The sequence below is a fragment of the Lindgomyces ingoldianus genome, assembly GCF_010093535.1.
Source record: "Lindgomyces ingoldianus strain ATCC 200398 unplaced genomic scaffold BDR25scaffold_15, whole genome shotgun sequence".
In the NCBI taxonomy this organism is placed as follows: domain Eukaryota; kingdom Fungi; phylum Ascomycota; class Dothideomycetes; order Pleosporales; family Lindgomycetaceae; genus Lindgomyces; species Lindgomyces ingoldianus.
The window spans coordinates 972,845-995,251 of NW_022985176.1; the positions used below are offsets into that span (position 1 = coordinate 972,845).

The 22,407-nt window shown below is 47.9% G+C and overlaps 7 protein-coding genes across 7 annotated transcripts; 4 read left to right on the forward strand and 3 right to left on the reverse strand.

The window, feature by feature from the left end:
* Positions 1 to 798: 798 nt before the first annotated feature.
* On the reverse strand, positions 799 to 960 carry BDR25DRAFT_168277 (uncharacterized protein; the record flags this gene model as incomplete). Its single annotated transcript, XM_033684106.1, has 1 exon — positions 799 to 960. A coding segment is annotated over one exon (162 nt), but the record flags the coding sequence as incomplete, so codon positions are not given.
* Positions 961 to 1,867: 907 nt separating this feature from the next.
* Positions 1,868 to 4,654, reverse strand: BDR25DRAFT_393633 (uncharacterized protein; the record flags this gene model as incomplete). The annotated part of the gene is made up of 2 exons (XM_033698266.1): positions 4,078 to 4,654; positions 1,868 to 4,028 (listed from the first exon to the last, which is right to left on the reverse strand). The coding sequence occupies exons 1-2, from the start codon at positions 4,545 to 4,547 to the stop codon at positions 1,868 to 1,870; spliced, it is 2,631 nt and encodes an 876-aa protein (XP_033547890.1). The 5' UTR covers positions 4,548 to 4,654.
* Positions 4,655 to 5,388: 734 nt separating this feature from the next.
* BDR25DRAFT_368791 (MFS general substrate transporter) lies at positions 5,389 to 7,052 on the forward strand (the record flags this gene model as incomplete). Its single annotated transcript, XM_033697074.1, has 4 exons — positions 5,389 to 5,581; positions 5,632 to 6,020; positions 6,075 to 6,697; positions 6,749 to 7,052. 4 exons carry the CDS (start codon positions 5,389 to 5,391, stop codon positions 7,050 to 7,052), a joined length of 1,509 nt encoding a protein of 502 aa, XP_033547891.1.
* A 30-nt stretch (positions 7,053 to 7,082) lies between these two features.
* BDR25DRAFT_354958 (uncharacterized protein) lies at positions 7,083 to 8,044 on the forward strand (the record flags this gene model as incomplete). The annotated part of the gene is made up of 6 exons (XM_033695390.1): positions 7,083 to 7,104; positions 7,151 to 7,247; positions 7,316 to 7,358; positions 7,446 to 7,636; positions 7,717 to 7,845; positions 7,879 to 8,044. The coding sequence occupies 6 exons, from the start codon at positions 7,083 to 7,085 to the stop codon at positions 8,042 to 8,044; spliced, it is 648 nt and encodes a 215-aa protein (XP_033547892.1).
* Positions 8,045 to 9,130: 1,086 nt separating this feature from the next.
* Positions 9,131 to 10,654, forward strand: BDR25DRAFT_368794 (phosphotransferase enzyme family protein-like protein). Its single transcript, XM_033697075.1, has one exon. The coding sequence runs from the start codon at positions 9,207 to 9,209 to the stop codon at positions 10,542 to 10,544; it is 1,338 nt and encodes a 445-aa protein (XP_033547893.1). The 5' UTR covers positions 9,131 to 9,206; the 3' UTR covers positions 10,545 to 10,654.
* Positions 10,655 to 17,138: 6,484 nt separating this feature from the next.
* Positions 17,139 to 18,295, reverse strand: BDR25DRAFT_154353 (uncharacterized protein; the record flags this gene model as incomplete). Its single annotated transcript, XM_033683948.1, has 3 exons — positions 17,139 to 17,266; positions 17,315 to 17,596; positions 17,827 to 18,295. Coding segments are annotated over 3 exons (879 nt in total), but the record flags the coding sequence as incomplete, so codon positions are not given.
* Positions 18,296 to 20,014: 1,719 nt separating this feature from the next.
* Positions 20,015 to 21,888, forward strand: BDR25DRAFT_286446 (uncharacterized protein; the record flags this gene model as incomplete). The annotated part of the gene is made up of 4 exons (XM_033688251.1): positions 20,015 to 20,282; positions 20,338 to 20,448; positions 20,500 to 21,081; positions 21,172 to 21,888. Exons 1-4 carry the CDS (start codon positions 20,052 to 20,054, stop codon positions 21,886 to 21,888), a joined length of 1,641 nt encoding a protein of 546 aa, XP_033547895.1. The 5' UTR covers positions 20,015 to 20,051.
* Between the last annotated feature and the right edge of the window lie 519 nt (positions 21,889 to 22,407).

Sequence of the window (22,407 nt, forward strand, 5' to 3'; positions counted from 1 at the left end):
CTATAATTTTGATGGTTTCTGGATGCGGGGGTCTCCCCACATCCTTCACCCCTAAACTCCAGCGCAATCCGTCCGGGCCCTCTCTCCATAATTTTACATCCAGTTCAAGGTTGGAAATGAGCTCGTACCCACACTAGCTACACTTGCGAGTTAAATAGAACTCCAGGGAGTGATTTCCATACACGTAGAAACGTTCTAACGTAAATCCCCCTGCATAGGATCATATAACGAGCCCATCAGGATATCTGCAGCTCCAGCCCTGCGAGATTGAAAACGAATCCTGCGTGTGATTCTCCTGCCCCAATGTGTGCTTTGGTCCATCCTTGAGCGCCGTATGATCTCCATGGGTCGCCAACTCGCATCGCTCCTGCGCTATGCTTCTGGATGAATGTTGGCTAGCTGGCTAGGAATCCAACCCCTTGAACAGTATATCACGATCTCCCAAAGAGATCCTTTACTTTGGAAACCAATGTTGGAGACCCCGATAAGGTAAAGGGTTTATAGTGTACTTATTCTAACATTCCTAGTTCTTAGTAGGCATCATTCATCAAGGACCCAGAGATAGTGGAAGGGCGCGAGTGTTGCTCTACATCGCTCGCATCGCCCTAGCTCAGTTGGAGTTTCAAGCTGTCGGGATCGGCCGCATGCCAGCGACTCTAGAAATGTCCCTGATACGGAAGCCTGAAGCTGCAGACATTCTCTGCCTGGTTATCAAGGACTACATATACCTATTGGCATTGGTCTATTTGCTTCGTAACCTAGGTGCCTCCTCCAGGACCAGCGCAACTTTCTTCTCAAGATCTGATCCAATATTAGCATAAACGGACGCCGTTTCCGCTCCTCGTTGCTATGATCAGCTTCATTAATGATCCAGAAGTGGTTCCAGTTTTCTTCAACGGTTTTTGATACCTCAGCCACACCGGTCGGCAATCCAAGGATTTCAATCGTGGCCTGAGTTCGGGCATTGAAAATGGCATGCTTCCTCTCAGGTTCACTGCACCCTACTGCGGAAGTTATATAGGCCAATCTTCTCCAAGCCCTTAACGCTTAACAGCAGAATCTCTCTCCTCTTCGACCGTCCCTTTAGCCTTATCACGCACCCTCTGAAGGTCATTACTCTAATCGTCGTTCAAGATGGCGTCCGTAAGAAGTTCGATTTCATCCGCAGTCGTATCCTTGTGCTGCTTATGTGGGTTTCAGAGAGCCAGGTAGACCTTCTCCGAGCAGGCGTGTAAAATCACCTCCGCCTTGTCGAATTAATGTAGTGGGTTGAGAATCGTGTGGATAGTGCGAATGCCTAGCCTGTGAGAAATTGGTGTTAACAAGAGAGCAGCTCAGAGCAACAAGTTAAAAGGACTCGATAACCGTCAGTATGTTGCTTCTCGACATCTTTTCTCTCATCTTCTGGTTTGCAAAATTGATCGCAGCTTCTGAAGGCAATATTTAGAGTAATTGTGCTTACTATTTAATATTGCGCGTACTTTTTGCTTTTAATTAATTGAAAGCTATTTGTGCTATAAGCTTTCTTAAGAGTCTATAATTCTACTTTAATACTAGTGTAGCTTTGTTGTTAGCTGGTAATTGGGTGTTTTTACTTTTTATGGAATAAAGCTTGAAATTTTATACTAAGCTAGTTAGCTAAGTCGATAGAGAGCTGTTTATATTTATAAAATAGGTAGTAATAAGCTTTTGGTGCTTTACGCTTCTACTATAACATGTCAACTAAAGATCAATTAAGCTTACTAGTGTAGAAGATATAGTGCAAGGTCCAATAGATGTTTAAGCTAATACTATGAAATAAGTACCACACATTCCTCAATAATTTATTCCTGCTCCGCGCTTCCTGCACCGAACGTGATCTTCCTGCTTATGAGGGGATGTGTTTGCGGCTACGAATTGGCTCACCGGAGAGCTCAAATAGCTCTTCGGGCTCACGTTCTGGTACTCTCTTTTCCGAGCCTCGACCGAGAACCAGCAAGAGGTTGTTGTGACCGGAAGTCAATGCCAGGTCGTAGGGCGTTTTGCCTTCTTTGTTTGTTTGGAAAGGATCTGCACCTCGCTCACACAGGAAAGAAGCGATGGTAACGCGAAGATTTAGATCCCAACTGTATGAACCCGTCCAAAAAGTGACAGCCTGATGAAAAACCGTTCCGCCGGACGTCTCGAACGGCTCATTCACGTTCCACCCATGCCTGAGTAAGGTCCGCAAGATCGCAATTATCTGGGTTGGAACATATTCCTTCTCAGCCTCCGACATGGTTTTCATCAACCATGAGCGGTTCATCAATTGCCCAGCCAAAGTCGACCATGAATCAGGCTCAGTCGGCTTAGCCCCTTTCGCAATCAGAAATTCAACCATATCCACTTGCCGGGCACCAATGGCAAACTTCAAGGGGTGGAGGCTTGTTGTGTATCCATACGGGATTTCATTGATGTTATAACCCGAGCCTAGTAGGCACTGGGCCATATCAATCTCGCCAAAGAGTGCAGCGAAGTGCAGTGCTGTTATGCGTTCTGGGCGGGCGTGCTTGCGCCACTTTGACCACCAAAAATCTTTTTTCCGGTTGAGAAGACTAGCGAAGGCTGAATGGTCACCATCGCAGACAGCGTCTTCGATTCGATCTCTAGGTTGACATCCGATCCTGTCAAGTATCTCCTTTCGAGATAACGTTTTGCTATCGGAGGCTTCGTTTACGTCCCGGGTTTCTCCTGGACTCCGAGCTGCGTTACCAAGTGGTTCCTGGCTTGCGGGGTGATGCTCTTCATCCGCTCTCGACCCGCTTCTTTCCTTTACTGACGGAAGAGGTGGCATCGCAACGGGCGGTAGATCCTCCACACTCGCTGTATATGACGGTATTGGCTGGTGTGGTTGCAGAGGACTAGCAGCTAGTGATGGAGAGATCATCGCAAATACAGACCCGTGGCCACCGCTTTCTATGGGCGGCAGGAGAGAAGACGCAGAGAATCTATTCTCAATGCGCTGCACTGCTAGATTTAAGTCTTCGGAGATCGGTCGAGTCCGTATTGACAAAGCATCGAGATGCTCCACCATTGTATCAAGTGACTCTTCAACAGTCTTTAGAACGGCGTCTCTGCGTGCTTCCGGTATCATGGCAAGGTAAGATTTAGCTCGAGCGCGGTTGTTGAGCAAGACATATATGTGTGCCGCCAGCGCTGTTGACTCCAACGCGGCATCACTCTGCTTACCCAGTAACCGTCTCCGGCCCTGTAAAGCTGTCTCACACTCAGATCTTGCATGATCGATCTGGCCCATGCGGATGTACAATTGCGACAGTAGGTGTGCCGCGTTGTAAGTGTACCCGCGTTGTTCATCGGAGCTCACTGACTGTTGCGCCAGGCTCACAAGAGCTTCTTCGGCAACCGCAGGCTCTTGTATGTGATACGCACAGACAGCGAGTTTATACTGAAGACCGAAGAGGTCGCAGAATGATCGCTGTTGGTCCGAAAGCTGCTGCAGAACTCGTAGCGCTTCTTGAAGAAGAGAATCGGCCTCCTCCCATTCTTGCGCTTCGAAAGCTTTTGTGCCAGTGTCCAGCGCTGCTTTCGCAAGATCGGTGTCCAAATCATCGTCAGAATCGTCCCCTACTGTATCAATAGCCTCGTGCTGCTCAGCATGTTGCACAGAAGTCGCGCTCGTCCTGTCGCGATGTGCTCTGCCCCCAGAAAAGATGGGGGGGACGCCAGAGACCATTTCTGAAGGATCCGAACGTCGCTGGTCCAGTCGTATTGAATCCAAAGTATTGACCCATTCCGCAACGCGGATGCTACCATTTGCTGCTCCTTGACTTCTACCGAAGGGCTGCGCAGCCAGACTTGCCTCGTACATGGCCGTCCCATTCACAATAACTTCACGCGCACATTGCATTAGGGTGGCCTCAGTTTGAGAAGTTCGCGACTGCGGATTGGCTTCCGATGATCTCTGCAGCTTCTCAATCATAGCGTGCAATTTGTCCAGTTCTTTGACAAGCCCGCGATTAGCTCGACGAGGCGCAATGTGTGTGAGTACCCTGTAAGTGAGATTAGCTTTGTCAAATGTTAATCAGAAGCAAGGCTCACGTATTGATTAATAGTAGCGTAATATGCAAGTTGTCGGTGTGCCTACAAATCCTTGTCCTGATACTTGCAACCTGAGCTTTGCTTTTGTCCAGCTTCCTCTGACGCTGGGCCTGACCCATGAAACTGGTTTCTTTTCCTCTAATACTCTTGACCAACAGCTCTAACTCTTGAATTGTTCGACTGGTCTCTTCCACATGCGTTGCGAGACAATTCCAAATCCTCCCATCGACATCATCAGGTGGAGGTGACCTTGTCTCACGCTTGATTACTACTTCTTCCAACTCAGCATATACAAGATCGCATTCATTTCCAAGCAACTTAACCTCCCCTGCTAGATTCTGGATTGTAGTATCGGCGGTTTTGGTGTCCTGATCGAGCTTCGAGAGGGAGCTTCCTAGCTTCCAGGCTGCTTTGCTCAGCGCGAGGACAGCAGAGGCTGTATCCGCAGCTGTAGACGGAATGTCCACCATAGCCACTGATGAAAGCGCACGGTGTAGTCAGATGTGAATGTGTTGGGGTAATACAAACCGCAATGTGGAACGAACCTAAATCAGACAACTTAAGATGGAAAGCCTAGGAATTACTGGAGAAACTGCTCAAGAGAGTTTGTAGCGTGGGCTGTGTGAACCCACCTCAGAATTTGATTACGAGAAAAAGAATGCACCCCACCCCATATTAGGCGGTATCAGTCCATGTGGCGCACACCTGAATGCGGATTTCGCCTTCGCATTGGAAGGCCCATGTGGCGCACGCCCCAATACAGATTTTGACTTCTAGTGGGAAGTCTAGGTTCTGCCATCCTGCTGTAAAGGGACATTGCATTCAACGAGTCTCCAGGGCAGCCTTATACATAGTGTCCAAAGTATTCTATGAACACTTCCGTGGAAACTCTAGGCACTGTGAAAACAAGACTCGTAAGAGCCTAAGGAATCGTATGATACAAATTTTCTGTAGTCTTTTTGCTAAATTGTAGTGTCAACGTCGAAAAATTCAATCGGCGGGGAAGGGGACAGACGTGGCAATCGCGGTCCCGGATACGCTAGGCGTTATGCTTTTGGTGGTGAATGAGACATACTTGCGTTTGTGGCTCTTTACTTACTTAGCTGCGGTTGAAGATAGTATGAACCGCTGATCAGCTCAGCCTTCATTTCACTCTCACATCTCCAGCTTGCTTTCTGTTTCAGCGGCGTCCTTAAAACATCACTACTATTGTGTATTGAGCAGTATTGACAAGATTAGGCGTCACCATAGGGAGTTATACTATTTGCACCGTTGCTCGATTTTCAAGGGCTCTCACCACTCCAATACTCCATGGCGGAAGCTAGGAAACGTCCAACGACCGCGGCCACGGAATCACCAGCTCACCCTGTGGAAATCAAGGAGGTCGAAATACCCCCAGGATGGAAATACAAAAGCTTCAAGCTTGGACCCATCACCATCCCTTGGTATGCCTCACCTGAGTCGCAGTTGATCTTGGTGTCGTTCGTATGCTTCCTATGTCCAGGTAAGGCCGGGCAAAACAATATGTTTCCTCAAGCCACTAATTATGCAAAGGCATGTTCAATGCTCTCAACGGTCTTGGTGGTGCAGGGCAAGTTAGCAGCAATGCTTCTCTTAGTGCTGCTTCAAACTCCGCGCTCTACGCTACTTTCGCTGTTGTTGGGTTCTTCGCCGGTACTGTCACAAACACTCTCGGCATTAGAGTTGCCCTTTCATTTGGTGGCCTTGGATACTGTGTCTACGTTGGTGCATTTTTATGCTATAACCACACTCAAAATTTTGGTTATATTGTCTTCGCCGGCTTCTTGCTTGGATGCTGTGCAGGCATTCTCTGGTGTGCGCAAGGTGCGATTATGATGTCGTATCCACCAGAGAGACTCAAAGGCCGGTATATCTCCTGGTTCTGGATAATTTTCAACTTGGGCGCTGTCATCGGAAGTCTGGTGAGCTGAAGTCGTTCAATGAAATCAAACACAGGAAGCTAATTCTGAAATCAGGCTGAACTTGGCCTGAACATCAACAAATCAACCAATGACACCGTCAGCAATGCAACCTATATCGGCTTCTTGGTCCTCACATTCTTCGGGGCCTGCCTATCTTGGACATTGGTTGATGCTAAGCACATCGTCCGTCGTGATGGGTCCAAAGTTATTCTAATGAAACACCCAACGTGGAAGACGGAGATTCTTGGCCTTTGGGAGACGCTTAGGAATGACTCCTATATAATACTCCTCTTTCCAATGTTCTTCGCGTCCAACTGGTTTTACACATACCAATTTAACGACGTCAATCTCGTACGGTTCAACACGCGTACTCGGGCACTTAACAACATACTGTACTGGCTCGCTCAGATGATTGGGGCACTTACATTCGGATTTGCACTAGACACCTCTAGTATTAGGAGGACTACGCGAGCGCTAGTTGCTTGGGTTATTATGCTTGTCCTCACCTTCGCGATCTGGGGCGTAGGATATGCTTTCCAGAGAAAGTATACTCGAAAGGATACTGCACCGAAGGATCATTTTGTATACGACTGGAATTCGAATGGCTATATTGGACCGATGTTCTTGTACGTCTTTTATGGCTTCTATGACGCGGCATGGCAGACGTGCGTATATTGGTAAGCAATTTTGAGTTTACCTTCCACTTGGACTTCGCTAACTCAAACCAGGTTTATGGGCGCCATCACCAACAACAGTCGCAAGCTCGCCAACTTTGCAGGCTTCTATAAAGGGATTCAGTCAGGAGGCGCAGCTATCATCTGGCGATTGGATGGGTTGAACAGTCCTCCGCCATATATGAACCTGTTCGCTTCATGCTGGGCTCTGCTTGCCGGTAGCTTGGTCATTGCGCTCCCGGTCATGATACTTAAGATCAAGGACACTGTGCCGGTCGAGGAAGACCTCAAATTCACTGACGAGACGATTGAGGAATTTATCGGACACAGAATCATTCACGACTCCTCTATACAGTAGAAGGATTGAGTAATGTTCTGTTAGGCGTCGATGAACATTATTGTTCTGAAAGGTGGGCCGATTAGTAGGCTAGGGCCGTGGGCAGGGTGGTGGTGGAGGAGGGGACGCTGGAGCTTGGTGGGTAGTGAAAGAGCGGGCTTCATTCGCAAGCGTTAGCGAGCTTAATATCTTCGTGGGTTTGGTAATGGGGTACATGTGAATAGTAAGAGAGTGAGTGACATAGTTTACACATTTAATATAGACAGGGCCTCGAACCCGTACAGGAAGATAGTTGAGGTTCGCAAACTCCTAATCAAAGAATACATTGTAAGGGAGCGCAGCTTCACCAAACGCGAGCTTCTACAAGAACAACTACAAAAAGAACCAGACGGGAAGCCATAGCTATGGAAATAGGGCAAGGAGCGCCTCCTCAACAAAGCCCACGCCTTAAATCTTGTCAGGCAATACAATAGCATTCCCGTGCCAGAAGTCTTAGATTACGGAGGCGACGACATGGGCCGCACCTTCGTCACAATGAAGCTCGTCACAATGAAGCGCATATACGGCATTACACTCGAAAGCATTAGGAAGGAATGCCAGATGCCGTCATCAGGACAAAAATCTCATGTTTCTAGTGGGGAATGCAAGACCTGCGCGCCGACATTGCCCTCACAAACGCCAACAGCTTCATCACCAACTACGTCCTTCCCCAGCTTCGACAGCTCACGTCCAGCGTGACCGGGCTGGAGGGCTTCGTTCTTCCACCGCCTCGCATCACCAAGGCAGTTCACAGGGTAGCCTGGCAGCCGATAAAGTCAGATACAGAGCAGTTCGTCCTCATCCATAGGGACCTTGCCCGCCACAACATCATAGTCTCGCCTAAGACGCGAGAGGTCACCTGCATCTTTAACTGGGAGCATGCAGGTTACTTTCCGCCCGAGTTGGAGGTAGATGCGTGGCGCATGAAGCATAGCAAGTATTTCCAGCTGTTCTCAGGCAAGAAGAGAATTTAGAGAGAACTCCAGCTAATCAGGGTAAAGGATAACATTCACTGTGTATAAAGGAGCAATTTATGTCACATTTAGAGTAAGTTAGTCTCTTATTCAGGAAGAAAACCTGCCTGCAGAATGTCAATTTCCAATTTCCAATTTCCAATCTGAAGTAAAGTCAACAGTACGGGTCCCATCTTTGCAGCATAGGAGAGTCAGACTGGTAGGTTCAACTGCAGAGCAGTCTTGGCCAGCGTCTCGATCAGATGCCAACACCTTAAACCTTCCCCTAGCATCCACAGGCACTATTAATACACTTCGTAAAGGCCTCCTTATTGCAACTTGCATTCTAACAGAGATAGACAGACGCGTTGTTCATGTGCCCACAGTGCCAGCACACCTTATCCTCGTCAGCTCTGTCCACATACACGTCAGTATCAGACGTTCAAGATAAGGTGTCATAGTAGGCGCTCACAGATTGCCGAGACAAGGGCCGTCGCCTAGTCAATACAAGTCAGTATATGCAATAAAGACAATAGACCGGTGAAGTATGCCAATTACTAATAGAGTCAAGAGGGATTGGGAGACAGGATGGAGGGTTTGCCTAACCTTTAAAAACGGGAGCATCGTCGCCACCGCCGTTGCCTTAAGAGGGTAGGCCAGGAAATTTCATAACCGGATTAGTGGGGATAAGGAAGAGATTTAGCAGAAGGGCATTATTCAAGCACATGGGGGAAAGGGTTAGGGTGAACTCCATGGCGCCCTAGCTGATGACGGTAGCGCGAGGTAGCGTAGTAGGGTCGTGTATTGTAGAGACAGGAGAGGCTACATTTAAAAAGTGAATCTGACGCCCTTGATAATCAAGAGAATGAATGACGATTCTGACCTGCTGAATAGAATAAAACGTACTTCAGTTTTTTGCTGTCCGGCGATGCACTTAATTGTTTGATAGAAGGTTTGCCGGGTGGAAGTTTTATTTTCATTCAACACTCCTTCATATTCCAAGAATATGAGTTGGGCGGCACAGTCATAGCAATATCGAAGTAAGACCCCGCTTCTCGTACCCAGCGCTTCGCACACCAGCCTGCCATTTTGCTGCCAACTTTTTATTTTACATCTCTCCATTTCCTAACGCAAGAGTCCCCGCAGGGCAAATAAACCAGTCAATTCACCGGCCTCTGGCACCATGAGTGTCTATGACGAAATAGCAGAAAAGATGGGCGATGACGAGTGGTGCAAGTGGAAAGAGCAGGTCCTAAACGCAAAGGATGAAATCGCACACTTCGTCGCCCGCTATCGACCCGGAAGCCAAAATCCAGAGGTTATCGATTGGATGGGAGGCTCATTCAACCTCTGCTTGCGAGTCATGTTCAGCGATGGTGGCCCGGATGTCATGATTCGTTTCCCAGGGCTAGGACACTCAGTTTTTCGGGATGAGAAGACGCTGAATGAGGTCGAGATAATCAATTTCATTCACGAAAACACTACGATCCCAGTTCCACGCCTGCTAGGCTGGGGCTTGACTAAAGATAGCCCGCGCCAGCTTGGACCTTTCATCATCTCTGAGTTTGTACAGGGAGTTAGCTTAAGCAATATTCTATCCGACCGGACTGATGCGCAGAAGCTCTGGCTGAACCCGAAGATCGATACGCAAATCTTGGACACCGTCTATGAGCAAATCGCTGGTTTTATGCTCCAGCTTTATCAGTTCAATTTCTCCAGCATCGGGGCCATCTCAAAGGACGCTGCTTCACGCAGCTGGTCTGTTAAAAGGAGGCCCTTGACTTACAGTATGAACGAATTGGCAACGACTACGTTTTATCCTATTGATAAATTCCCAACCACTCCATTCAACTCTTCGAGCGACTACTTCAAGTCTCTCACACAATCATACATGACCCACCTCCGCACTCAGCGCAATTTCTGCACCAATCCTAAAGCTGCTGAGGAGCTGTATGTCTCCCGCCATCTTTTCACGCAACTCGTCCCTAAATATTCTATCAACGACCGCGGCCCCTTTAAACTCTTCTGCGACGATTTCCGCTGTCAAAATATGTTAGTAGACCCAAAAACCCTCCGTATCACAGCTGTGCTAGATCTAGAGTTTACAAATGCCATGCCTGAGCAATACGCATCTGAGTCGCCGTGGTGGTTACTTCTTGTTGGACCAGAGGCGTATCTTTCCCGCGGTCGGACCATGGCAGAGTTCAAGGCTGCCTACGAGCCTCGCTTAGAGCAGTTCCTGCGAGCGATGCAGCGAGCTGAAAGAGCAAAGGGGTTGGCGATCAACGAGAGGAGTCTTTCGAGTCTTATGTTGGAATCGTGGCAGACGAATAGGTTCTGGTTTAATTTTGCGGCGCGGAAGCCGATCGATGTTGAGGTCCTCTTCGACAACTGTCTGAATGAGGACGGCGCTGGGTTGGAGTCGCTGGACAAGGACGCACGCGCGGGATTGAGTCCGTTCGTCAAGATGAAGATGGAGCAGGTGAGGGCGTACGACAGGGATTGCAAGCAATTGCTTTGAGGAGTTCGGAAGCTCTTGGGTATCTTGTTTCAAATCTGATTTTGACCAACCGCTTAAGTTTGACTCGTGAAAGTATGAGCATTGGCAGCTCAAGCTGCAAATGCGAAGCAGAGTCTCAGACTCTTGTGTAAAGGAGGTCGCAGACCACGTCTCAGCGCCATCCATATGGAGCTCCCTGACCAAATTGAAGCAAATGATCTGCGAAGAGTCCACGTTTGACTCACCTCCAGGCGTTCCTTGAGGGTCCCAAAACCGGGATCCTGTACGGGTCGCGTAGACTTGACATTTTCCAGGAGCATACAGTGTGGCTGCTCAGATGACGACGTCCCGGAATCAGGATCACAAGCGAGATTGAGTGAGGGCAAGAGCAGCCTGAGGCGGTGAGATTCGAGCTTGAGCGACCCTGATTGACCTTGAATTTGACCGTGAGCAAGCATGAGTAAGGCGCGAATTGTGGCGGTGCAATTGAGCCGGCTACATGTAGAAAGCGCGACGGTCGCTGCATCGAGGTGATCGACATGTACAGCGGCCTTCCGCAAAAGGGTTTTAAATGTATCGCAGCTGCAATAAGTTGAGAGTATGGAGTCGGGGCTTGAAGGGAGTACGAGGTATTGTACATGCGAATGTGTCGAGGTTCTCGAAGGGAGGCGATGTCGAGACTTTGTTGACTCGCTGCGTGGCGCAGCTGGGCCCAAGCCGGTTTGTGCCGTCTAGGCAAGGGTCAGAATATTCTCCGCCATGGATGCCAAAGGATGCGAACTCGGTTGCAGCCTCATCACCTTCTGCAAAGCGGGCTGTTAACTCTTCCACCTGTTTAAACGGAAATCGAGCTCACTATTGCTGGATATATGCTAACATATGTTTCTGTTTCATAGACTAGAGCTGCAGCTGGATGTAGCACTTTGTATGATGGTTTGTTCAGAAGCTTGTGCTGTCACGATTTGTAGGATGTTGATGCCTGAACTGCGTATTGCGAGGCCTGTTGACGCGGATCTTGTTTTGCGGATGGCAGTTTTAGGCCTTTTAATGACCCGATTTCCGGCACCCCTTCTCTTGTGCTCATTTTCGGTCCACTTCCGTGGCCTACAGTATTGCACAGTACCCGGTCTACCTGGGATGGGGGTTGCGCTTCGGCGCCTCGACAAATCCTCGGACCCCTCTCGACAAATCCTCCAAGCCCTCGACAAAACCTCAGAGCCCTCGACAAATCCGCACGCGCCCGGCGACAACAACCACAACCATCGACGTGATCCGTAAGCGTGCGGCGTATTTAACCGACCTGCGCACCTCCAACATGGGCCAAAATTCTTGAATTCTTGCTTAGATATGCTCATTTCGTGGTCGAGATATGGTGTTGTGGGATCTCGCTTGTTAGGTGCAAAAGGAGTGCTCATCGACAGAACCGTTTTGAACGCGGTGATTGAGTTTAAAACACTACATGACCTTCGTGACAAATGCTGCTCTCCACAGAGCCTTTCCTCAAAAAATGTGCCGGTAGCCAACCATGGATTTGACTGAACAACAGGCTGTGACAGCGCGGCCGTACGGTAGCAATTACAAAGTTCGACATCCGGCTCTTGCACGCAGCTCGACTCTCCTCCCTGCACATAACCTACAGCTCTTCAGCATGTTTGGCGGCCTGTCGCCTGCGCTGTTCCTCTTTCTCTACGAAGATTGAGAACGATGAAGTAAGCACTGGCAACTCCGAAATTTTTGATCGTGTTGTCGCCTCCGCGTCCGATTACGGAGAGCCTCCTTTCATGGTTACCAGGCCTCCTTGGCCCACAGCGCCACTATCGAGCTCATCTCGTCCTTCAAACCCATAGAAGGTTCGATTAAGATGGACGTTATATCCTCATAGGGATGGTGTTGAGAATTAGGAGAAGAAGTGATCATATATGAACTAATTATACAGAGATTTGACTCATTGCACTTGTTGTAGCCTTGTAGGTAGAGAGGTGTGGCGTCCCAAACCAACAGATGGACGTTAACTTAATTATTCAACTTATACTAGGAGCTAATTACTATAAGAAAGCAGATTCAAGGAGCCAATAGCAAAAATGCCGTAAAGACGAAGGAGGTGAGGCAGGGAGAGGAGTGGGCCGAGCGTGCAGAGCCGAAAGCGAGGAGTGAGGAGTTGTAGAGAGGGTTTTTGAGAGGAAGGTTGGGAGGAAATGCTCGTAATTATGTTGTTACGGGCAGAAGAGGGTTGACGTTGTGACGGCAAAATAGCGAGCTTAACCCGAAAAGGAAGCGACAGTTTCCTGTTGGGTGCTTGCCGTCTTAGGTTTTACAAAAACAAAATTGGGGAAGAGTCCATTACGGGGGATGTGTGCTCCGCAGTGTTGGAAGAAGAAAGGTTTATTGCCCCACCGGATCCCCTCCGGGAGAAAATATGCCACATGTTCCATTGGCTGCTTCCATCTTAAGCTAACTACTTTTATCAAATCAGGGCGCCCAGCCGAAGGCTAGGAGGGCGGAGCGGGTTCCCCGAAGACGGCCATGGTGTTAATTAGCGAACTGGTCTGAGTGGAAGATGTTGTGACATCTCACTAATCATGCACGTGACTTGCTCGAAACCTTTCATCTGGAGTTCTAAATCGAGCGATTCCTTGACTTATAAATCGGAATTTTGGCACCAAAAAAGGGCACGCTCTCAGGAACAATGTAGAATAACCTAAGCTCACTACATAAAGGAGAGTAGAATAACGCTTCAAGCCATCGTTTTGATTCATCATTTCCTCTTTGAAGGAAGCACTTTTGTGCCCCTAGGGATTCACAAATTCAATGTCTTTGATCCTGCTATATCCCGTTAGCAAGTAGCAGAGGGCAGCCTGAGAAAGATGAAAAACTGATAGCATTATTATATGACCTGGCGACAGATTTTGCAAGCCCTACCAGGAAGGAGCGAAGTGAGTTGCGTTCAACATTCTCGTCAGACGCTAATAGGGCGGGTATGATATGATCTAAAAGTACCAAATATCATAGAACTCTACATTCAGTAAGCATTCTCATACTTCGAAAGATGCATAATTAATTAATTGCTAGATAGAAAGGACAGATGTGTTTCGCATTCCTAGTACAGAAACCTTCCTTCCCTATGCCTCAACAGCCCCTCCTGCTGTTACTATAGCTCCTACTACCTTCATTATATCCCCTTACCCATTGCCATGGCCCTCACTGCCCCTGCCATCATAGATGTAAATAAATTCTCTGCAACAGAGCACTTAGACACTTAGAACAATACACTTCGCTTCATCAGCTTTCTACATAGCTGCATGCTTACACCACCTCTCCATTTGCAACAATGTGGGATTACATTGCGAAAGAAGTGATGCTTTCTCAGTATAAAGTTGAGGATCTATTCTGGCTACTACACAGGGAACAACCTGATTTGATAGCGGATAATGAAAACTATAAATTTTAGGACCATAACATGCAAGCCATGACTAATCAGGTCCGCCTGCGGCTGAGCTCATCCCTCTTCTCTACATGGATGGATACATTAGACACACGCATGCACTTAATACAATTCCTTCAAGATACGCATTTACTTACAAGAGCAGTTTCCGAGTACCAATCTATTGAAATACAGAGACGGTAGAAGACCCTCTCTATGATACCCCAAAAACAATAGGAAGAATACTCTCTCTCTCTCAAGAGGTACGAAGTTGCTCCCACGGGCACAGCCTACTCCTGACCACAACCTACAATCAAATAGAGCGGTGCGCAGAATGCTAGTAGATTGGAATAACGTTCACTCTGGGTAGCTCAGTGACGAAGATTATGAGACTGTATATGAACCCACCAAGGCCGCACACTAGTCATCAGTGCCCCAAAAATTACCAAAATGGTAAAATATGTACCTTGATATCTCAAAGACGACTTCGTAATTCCAATATTTCATAGTTATTCTGTTATGCTCATTCTAAGACTCATATTCGACTTTCAAAGTAATTTTAGGAGTTCTAGGAATACAGCAACTCGGCTCAAGATTAGGGACTAAACCTGGACATTTTGGTAACGGTTAACACTCTGGAACTTTAATATGGGTCTTAAAATAGGTATAGGGTGGTAATATTAGAGTTCTGGAATTTATTATAAAGCTGTTGTTGAGATAGCACGATACAGTTTTTCTGATTTTAGTGGTTTTTGGTGTGTTGAAGACTAATATGCGTTGTTGAGTGGTGGAACGCGGTTAGTCATCCATATGTTAGTTAGCATCTATTGAAGAAGCTTTTCCTATCTCAGAGTAGAAACGCACAACTGACCCCCCTGAGGTAATTTAGGACTCAGAAAGAGGCAGATCAAGTGGGTCTTACGGATTGAATAGACACTATATATACAGGAAGAAGGGTATCATATTGTAAATGTAGACAGCGGTGCGTTGCACCGCAGAAGAAGTAAACCCAGCCAGATATCCAGAAACAATGCGTTCCCAACACATTCCGCATTCATCATATTTCTCAACTCTTAAATCAAAGGCATATACGTCGCAGCCACAAATCCGCTTGGTGGCTTAACTTGTAAGCTCGATAAGAAACTTAGCGTCGGATCTGTATGCGGCGCAGTCCTGACCCTGGTTCTGGGGGTGGCCCCAGCTGCCGTCATAATAGAAGATTCGTACTGTTCTGATGCTTCGCTTGCCCATCTAATCATGGACTTGGTAGCAATGCTATTTCTGCTACTGACGAAGTCGTGGAGCCACTTGCGGTGTTTCTTCGCGAGTTCTTTTCCGCTGTAATATTTCTTCACTGTATTTTTAAAACCCGCGTCAGTGGAGGTGGCGGCATCGGCAACGAGCGCGTTGAGCGTCTTTTCAACGTTCTCGGCCGTGGCTAGAAGTTTCGAGGCGACGGATGGCTGGTTCAAGTAGTCGAGAGCGCGACCAACGGTGGCCATTTTCTCAATCTTGGCCGTCGGCACTGCGGAACGCCATTTTGTTTCAGCGATTATATTATTCTTGTTTACCTCATCGAAGATGCGGAACTTGGCCGAATTAATATTTTGTCGGAGGAAGACAAGGAAGTCTTGGTTGATATCTGAACCGAGACTCTCCATGATAGCTTGGACCCAACTTGTCCCTTGGTTGTTGGTCTTACGGTCCTTGAAGAAAATGAGGTCCATATCACCGCAGTCCATACCATCGTCTTTGAGTTTGTCGAGGAACATCATAACCCAATTGCCCTCGTAGATGTGCTCCATGCTGAACCCAGGTTTCCCGATACTGCCTGGAGCCGGTGGATTTGCGGTTGTAGTAACCTGGTGGTTCAAACAATTGCCTGTGTTGACTGCCTGCCACCAATCGCTGACAGTTATAGAGGATTTCTCTGTACGGGATTTGTAGGTGGGGTAGTCAGCTAGTGTGAGGGTATGAGTGATGTGTTTGCATACGTAATCGTATTCGCGAGGGGCGCGTTTCACTTTTGTAAGGTTGCCTGCAAAGTCGGAGGACTCTATGGAGAAGTAATTTTCCGTAGCGGCGTCGGTGTCGAATGAGTCGTGGCAGGTGGAACAGCCAGTTATAGGGCAGGAGTCTGGTGGGGCGCTGGATGTGGATGACGAGGAAGAGGAAGATAGGGTGGAAATAGAGAGAGTTGTGGGTGTTTTCGTTGTGATAGTCTCTGGAGAAATTGTATCAGGGCTTCCAGAGGTCTTCCGTGGTGGACTATCGGAACCACCGGTAGGATTTGGTGGAGGTGTTTCATCAACGCCTGAGGTTTTTGGCGGTGGTGTATCATCCCCGGAAGATTCGGGGGGAACATCACTTTCGGATGGCTCTGGCGCAGGATTACTCTTGCTAAGGTCAGGCGGCGCTGACGTTTCCCCAGGGCTAATGGTGGAGTGGGCTCGAACGTGAGTCGAGTTCGTCCAGCCTGAAAAAGTACTGAAGGAGGAAGGGGTAGGACTGTCTGTGCTGACTGTATTGACGGTGATGGACGACTTGGTGGTATGTGCTGCACTCGTCTTCTTAGTTGCGCGAGATATACTTGTCTCATCGGTAGAAGAGGTATGTTTTTTACTGGAAGATTGAGTCGGCTTAACAGAACCCGTAAGCTCAGTGTGAGTTGGTTTAGACTTTGAGAGCGAAGCACTAGACGTCTTTGCAGGCTTAGATGTGGCCTCCTTTGTGGGCTTACCCGTCTCATCCGTGGCTGTGGAATGCTTCGTTGTGCTTCGTTTGGAGGATTTAGTTAGTGTTGGCTTATCAGTTTCTGGTTTTGAAGACTTCTTGGAGCTGGCCTTGGTAGTATGCTTTAGCGTTGTCGTCTTTGGTTTGACTGTCGTTTTCGGTTTCTCTGATGTTTCTGGCTTCTTGGTAGTCTTGGGCTTTGTCGTAGCTTTTGTCGTTTTCGAAACCTTTTTGGTCTTGGTGGCAGGGTTTGGCACAACTACCTCTCCAGAGTGAGCGTTTTCTGCACCAAAAGCTAGGCACTTCGAGAAGAGAGGCCATTCGTGAGACTGAGCGCAGTTGTATTAGCATATTGAACCGGGTAAGTTCTTTGATAAATTAATACTTACGAAGAGGTCTTGCTTCCAGAACGGATTGGCTTCATTGCCTTTGGTAGCTGCTTGAGCAAATAGTTCGACACCAACATTCGCGTCAACGTCTACGCCGAGGGTCTTCTTCGTGCTGCAGACGCCAGTGGTATCATACATTGCCGCAAAGTCAGCCTTGATGTAAGGCATCTTCATATTCAGGCCGACGTTCCAACCCTTACCTAGAGGGAGTTAGCCATACATCAGGAACAAAATTTGTTCAGACTTACCAAGAGCCGACGCCTCCAACTTGATATTCGGTTCAGCAAACACTTCTGCCGATCCGGCAATCTTTGCACTTAATGTAAGAGGAATGGCGGAGAAGGTTGGCATCCAGCCGGAAAATTTGTTGTTTGACGACTTAATCAGATCAACCTTCACGATCGCTGAATTAGAGAGCGCGACTCTGGCGCCGAAATTCGCATGTGCTTCTCCTGTCCACTCATCCATTGTAAAGCCGACATCCACGTCCAAGAAAGCACCAAGTTTAACGACCTTGGCAATCTCAATACCTTCAATGGGAATGGAAATTCTGGATGCACAGTTAGCATCCACCAGATAAAGGGAGCAGCTCAATACTATGTGGGACTAGTAGAAGACATCACTTAGGTGGCATCTAAGCATGGTGTTGGACAACATAGAGGAAGAGAAACCTATGCTTACTACCCAATAGTTAGCAAGTATTTTGGAATAAGAGACTCGGCCTGAATATCTAATATCACTTCTATCATGGGCTCAGTACGTACCACTGTCTTTTGCCAACTGTACGCTTTGGAAAGAGTACCACTTTCAGAGAGTGCCAGCTGGATTGAAGCCGCGACATCTTGCGGGCTGATGGTCATACTAGCGGAAGAAAGCGAGAACCAGGATACGTCTACGTCGAAGTCGACGTTCAAACTTCCAGCAGTGCGAATGGTAGCATCGACAGAAGTCGTCCAACCTCCAACTGTCGTAGAGAAGAGATTTTTGTCGTACGAGCTTGCAAGACTCATTGTGAAATCTGGACCTCTCGGCAGGAGCTCTCGTTCCATGAGAAGTCGATGAACAGGAGTAAGAGGCATGTGGCCTACATTGAGAGTGTAGGAATGCGCAACCTCTTCCCAGTCCTTTTGATCCGCGGTAAGATGGGCCTTGAAATGTGCGTCGTCGTATTTAATGTTGGACACAATGAATGGCAGACGTTCTTTATCGTCGGCACACCCCTCATAGTTCGTAACCATGATGAAGGTATGGTTCACATCTTGGTTCACCCAGTTCCACACACTCTTGGCATAGTCAAAGGCAGCTTTGTCCACGAATTCGAGCATCATGTCTTCAGCGCAGTTGACCGATTTGAGTGAGCTAGCAAAGCGCTCCATAGAAATAACATACTGGTACTCTTCAGGGAAGTAAACGGTGAGATTTGCGTAAATGAGGTTTAAGCCCGCTGATACCGACGTTAGCAAGCGCGCTCCCATCCTGAAAAGATATTTCTGTACCGGGAGCCCCCCAAAAGAATGTCTCAAAATCTTGCAGGTCTAGATCTCCCGTGAAGTTCGCTGATCGTTTGGAAGATGCGCGTACACCGCTGGTAACTGTTCCCGGGTCGGTGATTGGCGCAAGCTTGAGGGCGAATGCATTGCTGAAGAAGAGGGACAGGACGAAATAAATAGTATATTGAAATAACATGATGACGGTATGTAATCGCTCGCAACAGTAGAGGCAGGAAAATTAACGAGCGAACGATAGCATGCACTGATCTAAGAGAGCGACTGATGAGTGCTATGGGTCCTCATGAGGCAAAATACGTGGAGACATTATATTCTTGTACTGGAATACCGGCCCCCAGTCACCACGAAAACCCCCATATTGTTGAAGTTGAGTCCAGGGTTGCCTGGAGATCTCCTGCTATTCCAGGCTGTACATGAACATGCGCCAAGAAGGGTCAGTAGCCTCAAGGAGATTAAAGAGCTTATTTCAAGCAGGAATTCAGTCCAATGTAACCCCGGTATAAGGGAACAACATGCAGGCGGCACAAAGAACGCGGACCGAGTGAGTTCAAAATGGGCACGAATGCGAAAAGAGAGATCGTAAGGACGGACTTGGCAGCGACGAAACCCTGCCCAACCACGCCCCATCACGGTGGCTTGATGAAGAGTCCAACCAAGCAATGTGCCAAGACAGGGCTCAAACAATGTATGTGGAGAAAGAGCGTTTGAGGTGATCGACAGGCACTAAGATTGGAAGATCTCTACTTCCTCGATTCTACTTTTACCTGTGAATTGTCGACAACAGACGATAGCCTGAGGTTGGAATAGAAAGATGACTTGAGAAGCTTAGGAGTGAATGGACGTGTCGCTGATCCGAGAACAGCGTCTGCTTCTCCACTCTTTCATGTTGCAATCTCCTGACGGACATTGAATATGAACTGATCGTATGCATCGCGGGTGAGGCTTGGATCGTGAAGAAAGCCTCCGCAAGACGGTGACATTCGATACGAAAAATCCGGCTCGTATGAGCCTTGAGCAGCTGAAAGACCAAGAGATGAAAGGGACAAATGAGGTGCAGTTACGATAGTGATACGGGGGAGCACCAGCTGGAGGTTACCCCCAAAATAAGTATCATCTGTTTGAGAACACGAGGCAGGGGGTCGTATTCGCATTCGGCCCCCAGCCACACTATCACCAGGCTGAAGGCGCTCAGAACGAGACTGCTACGCGAAAGATACGACCGAGATGCCAAGCGCTAGGAAATATATCGCGAGGTCTGCTAATGTTGGAGTTGTGGTGTTGAAGGGTTGATAATGGAAAACTCCAGAAGAGGAAGTTTGGTTTAGATAAGCAGCATAAGCTCAGCACAGCGGAACCGAGCCCAGCTCACGTGACGCTATGCCGATCTTTCCCCTGATTCAACCACCACCAACACGTCCACGCAACATGAATTCTTGATATCCTGGATAAACATAGTGTTGGATGCTATACGCTGACTATGGCTCATACGCTCTCTTCAGATGAGTACCTGGAGGTAGCGCGTGCTCATTACAAAAAGTCGCGCTATGAACAGGCGGCTCAGAACTTCACCCGTGCCATTGAGCTTGCTGTTATCCCACGTCTTGAAGCTCTCGAAGGCCGATCCAAGAGTTTCGACAAGCTGGAGCGCTTTGTGGCTGCTTGCAAAGATGGCCGCGATATGATCAAACTCGATGAGCGCGACATCAGGGTAGGTATTCACGCGTCATGAACGTCCAATATGACATACTGAAGCATATGGACAGGGATACCTTCGAACAGGCACTGAACTCGAGAAGCTGAGTAAGCCAGATAAAGCCGTTGGAATTTATGCATTAGGCATGAAAAAGGTCCCTGTTTATAACAAGGACTTCATGGTCTGTTGTAAGTCGTTTAGCATTGTCATTCTTGACGCTAATCTACTATAGATTCTGCAAGCAAGACACGACCGATTAATCCGCCAACTCTCTCCCGCACATGCTATCGACCCTTTTGTCATTCTCCCCGTGGAACTGGTGGATATGGTGTTTGACTACATGTCCTTTAAAGACATGGTTTCCTGTCTCAGGGTCTGCAAGTTCTGGAAGAAATTCTTGATCAATTCCACCAAGCGCTGGATTCATCTCGACTTCTCCGAAGCATCCAGGAAGTGCCAAGTTAGTAGTAGATTTGTCAGAAGTGCCCTATTCCGCTCTCAGAACCAAGTCCAGAGCCTCGTCGTCAACCGCTTCGGGAGCTACGATGTTCTTCGAACTATGGCTACCTTATGTAAGGGGCTCACAGAGATCACACTTCTCTCCGGTGGGGCCACATCCAATTCCATCATAGAGTTCGCTCAAATCGCAATGAACCTCAAGAAGCTGATTGTACACGTGGATATCTCGCTCGATACCGTCACGCAAGTCCTCCGACGCCGTCCGACCCTAGTTCATGCGGAATTCCGGTCTATCATATCTGCTCGTCTAGGGGCTGCCAACTGGAGTGAAACATATCCCCAACTCAACACCTTGGTCCTCGCGGGAGGTCAGACTGAAGTAGCTGTAGTGGCGCTGAATCTGTCGGCACTCTTTTCCCGAACCCCAGCTCTTCGATGCCTGAAGCTGTTACACTGGGGCCCTGGCCACGTGATACCCCCTCCTACTGGGATTGAGGATGTCTTCCTTCTGGTACCATTGACACACCTCGTACTCAAACACGTCCACTTTACTACATTCCCGCGTCTCCCTCCAAGCCTAGAGCAGCTAGTTTTCCATCCCCTCCAGCTCATGTCTCTGAAAGATCCCGAAAATGTGCTGGCATCGCATCTCCCAACTCTGACCTCCTTGTCTATTGCAAATTGTATGGACCTAGAGCCTCGCTTCTTTTCAGACTTGCTCGACTACTACGTCCCCGAAAGCCAAGAGACGCCAATTCCTGTGCCCTCCAGCTCGCTTCTCCAGGCATTATCCATCAAAGACTCTCTCACTTCCAGCACATTCTTCGGTTCCGAAGGCCTCTTGGCATCCCCCCGTATCACAAGCCCTGTATTGCACACCCTCGACCTCTCCACGCAATCATGCACAGACGATGATGTCGAGATGCTTGTCGCGCAACTCGCAGGCCTTGAGACCATCAATCTGAGTCAGACTAAGATCACAGGCGCTGGGGTGAAGATTTTGGTGGATCAACTTCCGAAGTTGAGGGAGCTTAATCTTGATGACTGTGACCGCATTTCATCGCAGGATGCAGCGAACTATGCAAGGAAGAGGGGGATAAGGGTTAGTCACAAGATGCGACCAACTGTGAGGGTTGGTGGGAGGAGAGTTAGGTATGGATAGGCTGGGATTATGTTGTGAATGGGACGTATGCATGCCATGAGGGATATATAATTGGCCGATGTCGTAATGCGGGTAATATTGTCAACGAAGCCAAACAGTATGGTATGGTGGGATTTGTGATATCCGCCTGTCCCTGAGAGGCGCCCATAAGCAGGCATGCATGTTGAATAGTAGAATGTCATCTTAAATACACTCTGATATTAGAGTTTTCTTGCTAGAGTTGGCAACAATTAAGTTAACTTAATAACTTAACTTAATTAACTTAATTAACAGACTTAAATCTCTAAGATCTTAGGTTTACTAAAGGATATAAGATCCTTTAGTGGGTAAGAGTAGTAAATATAGTATAAAGCAGCTTAGCTTTAAGAGACTTTAGAGTTGTAATAGTTGCCTAACTAGGCTTAGCGCTATATATCTAAAATTTCTTAACTTCTACTGCCTACTAACTTACCTGCCTCTACTACCTCTTTTACTCTACTAACGCCTCTCTTTATTAATATAGCGTTGCCTAATTATTTA

Bases quoted from the DNA above. Each gene is read 5' to 3' on its own strand.
- BDR25DRAFT_368794 (XM_033697075.1), top strand. From the start codon at position 9,207: ATGAGTGTCTATGACGAAATAGCAGAAAAGATGGGCGATGACGAGTGG.